At 36.8% G+C, this 9,453-nt stretch overlaps 1 protein-coding gene across 1 annotated transcript; it reads left to right on the top strand.

Moving 5' to 3' along the window:
* The first annotated feature begins 1,803 nt into the window (after positions 1-1,803).
* Positions 1,804-8,372, top strand: LOC115410472 (dual specificity phosphatase DUPD1-like). Its single transcript, XM_030122128.1, has 3 exons — positions 1,804-1,991; positions 3,680-3,897; positions 8,164-8,372. Exons 1-3 carry the CDS (start codon positions 1,864-1,866, stop codon positions 8,370-8,372), a joined length of 555 nt encoding a protein of 184 aa, XP_029977988.1. The 5' UTR covers positions 1,804-1,863.
* The last annotated feature ends 1,081 nt before the right edge of the window (positions 8,373-9,453 follow it).

The following is a 9,453-nucleotide window of genomic DNA, read 5'->3' on the forward strand; positions in this document are numbered from 1 at the left end:
CTTTAAAGACGTATTCTTACGGTTTTTGGCATCAATGGGCAAAAGTTCCACAACTGTAATTCTAGGGATCTGACAAGAAATAAGATGTACATTCCCATCTCTGGACTCCGTTTTTCATCCTATATAAAAATCTAATTAATGACAAGTTTTGGATAATCACAAGTCAGACAGGTAAGAGGTTAAGTATATGATTGACAGCTGTAATGACTGATGGATGATTAGGTTCAGTTACATGTGACTTTTTTGCTCTCGTTCAGTTTAGTTACACATTACATGCAATATGATAATTATTTTAAGTTACCACATTGAGCAAGACATGACTTACCACCCCTTAAAAAGAAGTAATCATAGAAGGCACAGAAACTACAACAAAAACAAGCATCAATATAGCATAAGACGGAAAAAAAGCAATGCAGTTTATATAGGTAGGGTCTTATACTTAAAAGTTGACACAATATGAGACACTACAATTTTGATCCAATTAGAGTCATTTTCAGATGTTAAATTAGGGTAATGTAAATGTTGATTTAAGTGGGAGACATAGGGGCATAAAAAAGCATTTATGTATATATTTAGTCTTTTCATTTGGATTGTAGACTGTATATAATTACTGGACTAAGAAACCAGTAGTTTGCGATTTGGCAGTCACCATTTGCTTTTTGGAGCCAGGAGTGACAATATTCGGATAAAAGGGGTGGAGCGACAGAAGCCAAAGGGAGACAGTGGGGGGCTAATGCTAAGTGCTAGCTTACTGTTTCAGTATAATGGTGAATTTCATGCAATGCAATATGTAACAAAGTCATTTAACATCTTGTTAACTTAACCTGTTAAGCACAAATTTAATAAAACTGTCAAGAAAAAAAAATATCCTATTGAATAAACACCTTTCAACACAACTCTGAAAGGCTGACATGGTACAAGCGAGCTGTCACACAGATATCACATCAAATAGAAGGCTTTCACTGACAGTCTTATTACCAGAGCAATAATTTATAGATGGACCACCTGAACACTAATTAGAGGTTCCAAATAAAAACAATCAGACTGGAATGATTTCTAGAAAAAAAATCATCAACATGGTATTTTTAGAGAAAAGTTCAGTGTATGTCTATGGAAGCTAAAGCTTTTTGGAGATAACCCCTAGTGGCCGTCGTCGGTATTACAACTTTAACATAATTGGACAATGGCTGTTCTTGTACTTGTCAAATTTTGTCATAATTTTGACTTCTGCAGCAATGTCTGTGATAGAAAATCCATCTTTAGACTGTAACAATAGGCCTAACTAACATATTTATGTTTAAAAGTGGATTTTTTCAATGGATTGAAGTAATACTTGTAGGAAAAAAAAAACAGCTTGATCTTTTCAGTGATTTGTTGGTTAAAAATATAAAGATAAAAATTCAGTGTGCATTCTTCGCAGTATTTAAGGTACAGATTGGTTTGCTGGAGTTAAACCAGTCAGCGACTTGGCAGTAAGTGTACTTATGTGGTGAATCGATTACACTGTTCAAACTGTAAACACTGACTGCAGTTAAGGTTGTCACAGCTCAAGCAGCCTGGCTTCTGTCACAGGCATCTGAGGAATAAATAGTCCACGCTGCCGCTGCCCAGACTCTGGCATCCTCAGCTGTTGTTCCAGAGGGGCTCAGCCTCAAAACAACATCATATTTACAGGCTCAGATGGAAAACAGACCAGGCTGCACCAATAAGGTTAATGTCACTTCTTTCCAAATGTAAAGTGGAAGAAAAATCAGCAGGACAGCAGCAAGAAGTTTACAAATTTCCTCAGTTAAATGTGGAGGCTTTGCAGTTGGGTGTAATTTGCGATGACTGTACTTTAACACTGCAGTAAAATCAGACTAAATGAGCTCAGAGGAGGAGCCAGAATATCAGACACCGCCCACCTGCGATCTGCTCGGCCTTCTGCTGCGGAACAGACGGCCCACTGGTGCTGTCAACGAGGTTTGGCCCGGCCTCTACATCGGAAACACGTAAGTGACATTCTCACTTCAGGGCTCAGCTGCAAGATCTGATTGTGAAACTGTGTTTGCTGCAAACACGTCTTGTATTTCGCCAACTGAGAGAAAAACAGATCAAAATCTGTACGTTTGAGTCACCAGTGATGCATTTGCAAACATACTGTCAGAGGCGGCAAAACTACACATATTCTTCACTTCAGCTGAAGTGAAGAGAAAGACTCAACTTCTTTACTGCTGGGGGTGTGAAAAAGTACAGCCTCTGAAATGGAGAAAAGTGAAAAGTAGTTCTGTGAAGGACAGTTCTATCCACTGTTTCTGGGCAACTGAGCCTAAAATTATACTAAGCCATTTTCTCTTCTAATACAATAAAAAAAACAACATAATTAAAAGGATGAATATTTTCCTCTGCACTCATCTCACTTTTTAAGTCGTTTTGATGTCATTTTCATCCTGCTGCATTGATTTTGTTTTATTTGAACATTTTTTTGTTTTTTTTTTCTTCTGTATTTTGCATTTTTTATTTCATTTTCATCTGGTTAACTCTTGTACATTGTTGTTTTCATCTTGTTGCGTTACTCTTGGGACGATTTATTGTTACTTTTTTTGTGTCATCATGTTATGTTTTTATATCATCCTTGTCTTTTGTCCTTCATTTTCATCAACTCTCGTGTTGTTTTCATATTATTGTCTTTTATGTTGTTTTTGTCTTACTGCCCCTGTTTTTATATTGTCATCTTCTTGTTATGTCGTTATGTCATTTCAATCTTAAAGCTTCCTTTATATTTTGTTCATCTTCATCTTTAACTTTCTTTCTTCATTTTATTTTGTCTTGTTACGTCTTCGACCTAGTTCTTTCTTTTACAGTCAATGTTACATGACATGGATCTTCATTTTGCATGTGTGACTGTTCCATCATTTTAGGCTGAAATCGGTGTGGATTTTGAGAAAACTCTCAGTGGAGCAAAACAAAAATCAACAATTTGTTCCCCTTTGTGCTATATATTTAGCCAATTTAGAAAATGCAGATATTTGTGTTAACATGAAAGGACTAAAATGGTAATAAAAACTTAAGTGAAGTACAGATACTCTGCTTAACCCTTGACTTCAAAATAAATGCTTCTCTACATCTACCTTACCTGACTGATTTATCCCCATTTGTCATTTTATCACCTTTTTCAGTGAAAATCTGGTATTTTCCTATCTATTTATTTTATGGATCATGTAAATGTTCATAACAGGTGAGTAATTCCAAGGATTATAAAGATTATGAAATATATCAGAATAGAGAAAACCAATGAAAAAGTGACTTTTTCAAAAAAATCTATCATTAGCTGAATGTACAAAGCATCTATAACCACTGTCAGTGTTAATTCACACTGGTTTTACTGGTGAATCAATGTTGCAGAGGATGATGGCGTTTCCATGTTCACTACGGAGCCTCTGACTGTCCAAATAAGACATATGACACCATTGAAAAGTCAAGAAACTGTATTTTACCTGAATTATTTACATGTATTGATAGGATTAGTGGTTCAACAGTTAATAAATGTTTCAGATCAGTAGATGCTTTTGGTTGCCAGTGGCTGTTGAAGGTTAACAACAGTGACTTTATGTTTGTACCACCTCTGTGCAATGTACACATATGTTAATACAGATGCAACCAAACGAGGGAGATCACTAAAAATAGCTTTGTTTTACAGGGCTACAGCTAAAGATAAATCCCTGTTAGAGGATCTGGGAATAACACATGTGGTGAACGCTGCGCATGGCCCACAGCACATTGACACCGGGCCACATTTCTACAAAGACACCAACATCGTGTATCACGGAGTAGAAGCAGCAGACTGTAAAGACTTTGACTTGAGCCCATTCTTCACCGAGACAGCTGATTTCATTCACACAGCTCTGAGTCAGAAAGGTACAAGCTCATAAACACCAAAGAAACATGATGGAAGAACACAAAACAGAAACACGAGCAGTGATATTAGATTAATCTGAGCTATTACAACTAAAACGGGAGCTAATGGTTTGTTTTATTTGCATAAATTAGATGGTAGAGAGTCTAAATGAAATGTATTTATAGGATTTAAACAAACTGCTGGAGGTTTTTTTTGTACACACTAAATATTTTAGGCTTAATATATTAAAATTTTAGTACATTAGGCCAGGCCAATAAATGCACGATAAAATAAATATTCAGATGTTTTCATCCTAATACTGTCTGTTCCTGGAAGCATGAAGAACACTTTGAGACCAAATTTATGCTTAACAGCTACACAATGTAAAGATGTAAAAGGATGAGCACAATGTAGAAAATGTAAGAAACTGCAGGATGGAACAAGATGAAAACTGACAAAAAACATGATGAAAAAGGTGCAATAAAACGAAAATGGTAGAAACAATCTAAAAGATGCGACAAAATGAAAACAATATAAGATGTAACGTGACAGAAAAGAAAATAATGACATAAAATACAAGAAAACATACAAAGATACAAATGCTGAAAACAATGTAGGACAGGTAAAGTGATGACAACAGTGTATGAAGCAACAAGATAAAAACATTGCAAAGATGTAAAAAATGGATAAGACATAAAAAGACAAAAAAGATGTACAAGATGTAAGCAAAGACAATGTAGAACATTAGGTGAAAACATGTACCGGTAATAAGACAAAAAAAATAGGACCAATGGCCCTGTAGCTTGCCGGCTAAATTAAAAGCTTTGGGAAATACAGTACAGGCCAAAAGTTTGGACACACCTTCTCATTCTTTGCATTTTCTTTATTTTCATGACTATTTACATTGTAGATTCTCACTGAAGGCATCAAAACTATGAATGAACACATGTGGAATTATGTACTTAACAAAAAAGTGTGAAATAACTGAAAACATATCTTATATTCTAGTTTCTTCAAAGTAGCCACCCTTAGCTCTGATGACTGTTTTGCACACTCTTGGCATTCTCTTGATGAGCTTCAAGAGGTAGTCACCTGAAATGGTTTCCTAACAGTCTTGAAGAAGTTCCCAGAGATGCTGAGCACTTGTTGGCCCTTTTGCCTTCACTCTGCGGTCCAGCTCACCCCAAACCATCTCGATTGGGTTCAGGTCCAGTGACTGTGGAGGCCAGGTCATCTGGCGCAGCACTCCATCACTCTCCCTCTTGGTCAAATATCCCTCACACAGCCTGGAGGTGTGTTTGGGGTCATTGTCCTGTTGAAACATAAATGAGGGTCCAACTAAACGCAAACCGGATGGAATGGCATGTCACTTCAGGATGCTGTGGTAGCCATGCTGATTCAGGTTGCCTTCAATCTTGAATAAATCCCCAACAGCGTCACCAGCAAAGCACCCCCACACCATCACACCTCCCCCTCCATGCTTCACGGTGGGAACCAGGCATGTAGCATCCATCCGTTCACCTTTTCTGCGTCGCACAAAGACACGGCGGTTGGATCCAAAGATCTCAAATTTGGACTCATCAGACCAAAGCACAGATTTCCACTGGTCTAATGTCCATTCCTTGGGTTTCTCGGCCCAAATAAATCTCTTCTGTTTGTTGCCTCTCCTGAGCAGTGGTTTCCTAGCAGCTGTTTGACCATGAAGGCCTGATTCACGCAGTCTCCTCTTAACAGTTGTTGTAGAGATGTGTCTGCTGCTAGAGCTCTGTGTGGTATTCATCTGGTCTCTAATCTGAGCTGCTGTTAATTTGCGATTTCTGAGGCTGGTGACTCAGATGAACTTATCTTCAGCATCAGAGGTGACTCTTGGTCTTCATTTCCTGGGGCGGTCCTCATGTGAGCCAGTTTCGTTGGAGCGCTTGATGGTTTTTGCGACTGCACTTGGGGACACATTCAAAATTTTTGAAATTTTCTAGACTGACTGACCTTCATTTCTTAAAGTAATGATGGCCACTCGTTTGTCTTTACTTAGCTGATTGGTTCTCGCCATAATATGCATTCTAACAGTTGTCCAATAGGGCTTTCAGCTGTGCATCAACCTGACTTCTGCACAACACAACTGATGGTCCCAACCCCATCAATAAGGCAAGAAATTCCACTAAGTAACCCTGACAAGGCACAGCTATGAAGTGAAAACCATTTCAGGTGACTACCTCTTGATGCTCATCAAGAGAATGCCAAGGGTGTGCAAGGCAGTCATCAGAGCAAAGGGTGGCTACTTTGAAGAAACTAGAATATAAGAGATGTTTTCAGTTATTTCACACTTTTTTGTTAAGTACATAATTCCACATGTGTTCATTCATAGTTTTGATGCCTTCAGTGAGAATCTACAATGTAAATAGTCATGAAAATAAAGAAAATGCAAAGAATGAGAAGGTGTGTCCAAACTTTTGGCCTGTACTGTATATCCAGATGCCGTTTATCATCACCCAGTTCTGTGTATTTATTATATTACAGAAATAGCCCATGTTGTGGTCATATTCCAATCAGATCTCTAAAAAATTCAAATTCCATCTTGATATCATTGATACTTACTGATTTATTGTATCAATCCACTTCCTATCTGTTATAATGGGAAAATTTTTCAAAGTCACACCAAATCCAGAATGAGATCCGGATCCAAATAATTTCAATACCTTGTGTTGACATCATCATACAGAAGCTGTATACCAAGTTTGAAGTCAATCAGAACTGTAGTTTCGGAGAAGACGATGATTGAATTTTTTTCCCCATAAGAGCCCATGTTAAATTTTCCATAAGTTCCCAGATCCAGAAGAAGATCCTGATCAGCATGTGGCCATTATGTTTTGGTCATCTCCCCATCGGGGCTGTAGTGTAGAAATTTCAACTTGATATCATTTATATTTACTGAGTTATTGCATCGATCCACTTCCTATCTCTTGTAATGGGGAAATTTTTGAAAGTCGCACCAAATCCAGAATCACATCCAGATCCAAATAATTTCACTAACTTTATTTGACATCATCATAAAGAAGCTGTATACCAAGTTTGAAGTCAATCGGAATTGTAGTTTCGGAGAAGAAGACACTTGAAATTTTTGTAACGGACGACAGACGACGACAGACGATGAACGCCGCATGACGACAATAGCTTACAGCCTGCCAGCCGGTAAGCTAACAAATACCCAACACCCAACTAAACGAAAACAATGAAAACAAAGTAGAAGACGCAACAAGACAAAAACACTGTAAAAAAATGTGTAGACACATAAAAACACAAAAATTACATAATTTAACAAAAATTGTGTAAGAAGAAGCATGACAAAAACCTAAAAGATGTATAAGATGTAACAATGAAATAAAAATGACATAAACAGTATGGAAAAGAAGATGTGTAAAATATAATAGGACAAAATGATGAAAAAAAATGTCAGAAGACCAAAATGACAAAGTGCAGAAGACAACAAGACAAAAACACTCAAAAAGAAGTATAAGATGTTGAAAGACAAAGACAGTCAAAAGGTTATCATGTAAAAATGACAAGTAAAATTAATGTAAAAGACAAAGAAAATGATGCGATATGCAAGACAGAAATCTATAGAAGCACAAAATACGTATATGATGCAACAAGAGGAAAACACACAAAAGACATAAGACAAGAATGACGTAAAAGATGACAAAAATGACAAAAACAATGTAGAAGACATGGAATATGAAAACGCGAAAAGCAACAAGACAAAGATACTAAAGACGGAAAAGATATATATGACGCAACAAGATGAAAACACCACAAGACATAAGAAGAAAATGACGTTAAAGTTGTAACAAGACATACTGTAAATGAAGGAAACAGAAAATGTAACCAAAACAAAAATAACGTAAAATGCAACAAGACAAAAACACTGTAAAGATGTAAAAAATATATAACAAGACCAAAAAAAATGTAAAGATATAAAAAGATGTAAAAAGAAGACAATTATCAAGATAATAAAGCTTGTTTGATGACATAAATTAACACCTTATTGTGGAAATTTCATCTCAAGATAATGAAAACTTGTGATCTCAAGAGAACAGCAGTAAAAAAAAGAAAATAACTACGGTTTCCATAGAGATGCTAAAATCACCATCTGTTTAATCAAGATCTGTATGTGATTACATTATTTTAGCATAAAAAACAGAAGCAGGAGGAAACAGCCTGGCTCAGTCAAGATTTTAAAATATCGTGTTTATCTTCATATGAACACAAACTTGTGTTTTATCCTGTAGGTAAGGTGCTTGTTCACTGTGCGCGAGGAATCAGCCGTTCGGCGACTCTTGTCCTGTCCTACCTCATGATCACACAGAACCTCACCGTTGTAGCAGCTGTGAAAACTGTCCGACAGCACAGAAACATCCTCCCCAATGTTGGGTTTCTGAAGCAACTCTGTCAGCTGGACTCAACCCTGTGCCAGCAGAGGAGAGAAGAGTTGAGATGATACTTGTCACATTAAAGAAACAGTGTTTTTTTTGTGACATGTATTTATTTCACTACTTTACACATTTATAATGTGAGTTATGCAAACATTATAAAAAAAATATATATATACAATTGCTCGATGGATTTAAGATTAAGTTGACCTAAAAGAATAAATAATATCCTCCTGAGACACAGCAATGTACTCTGTAAGGGACAAGAGTTTCACAGCTTTACTTAAAAAAAAATGTCCACTGCAAAGGACATTCCATTAAAAAATATCAATAAAAAATGTATCTGAAAAAACTCTTGGATTATGCAGTTTCCAATCAAGGCATTTATTTAATGTAAAAAAGAAAAAAATCCATACTTACTGGGTCTCAGAAGGATATTTCTTTGGTTTATTTTATTTGACCCTTGGGTTATATATAGCACTGCAATTCCATTAGTTATTGACTTGGATTCATTATAAAACTACCTCAGTAACTCCTGGTGAACAGGCTAACAGCTTGGTTGTACCTAGCTGTGTTAGCTAGCTAGCTACCAGATGGCCCACCCCTGCAGGTGACAGAGTGGAAAACAATCTAGTTTTATAATAAACCCATGTGAATAACAAGTTTAATTGTAGAGCCATGTATTAAAGAAAATAAACCTCTGTAATATTATTTATTGTTTCAGGTCCTTTTTAACGCGCCAGGCTAGTTTTACCTATTTCTTGTAAGGGTTAAAATGAAGCCAATGTGGAAGGATCCTACAGTTGTAATATCACTGATGGCCACCAGGGTTGGCTTCTAAAAGCTCTGTCCTCCATAGAGCAATATTGAGCTTCTATAACTATTACCTCCACCAAGGAACGGTGGAGGTTATGTTTTCATCAGGGTTTGTCTGTCTGTTTGACTGTTAGCTAAATAACTCAAAAAGTTATGGACAGATCAGGAAATATTGATACTACTGGCGCAAGGAACAAATGATTAAATTTTGGTGGTGATCGGGGGGGGGGGGGGGATTGATCTACCTTGGCGAAGGTCTGCACTCTCCAAGTGCTTTTCTAGTTTGTTTGTTTTTTGATTTTTTAATCCATGAAGATGGCTGCCAGACAGAGC

This window comes from Sphaeramia orbicularis, chromosome 19 (genome assembly GCF_902148855.1).
Source record: "Sphaeramia orbicularis chromosome 19, fSphaOr1.1, whole genome shotgun sequence".
In the NCBI taxonomy this organism is placed as follows: Eukaryota; Metazoa; Chordata; class Actinopteri; order Kurtiformes; family Apogonidae; genus Sphaeramia; species Sphaeramia orbicularis.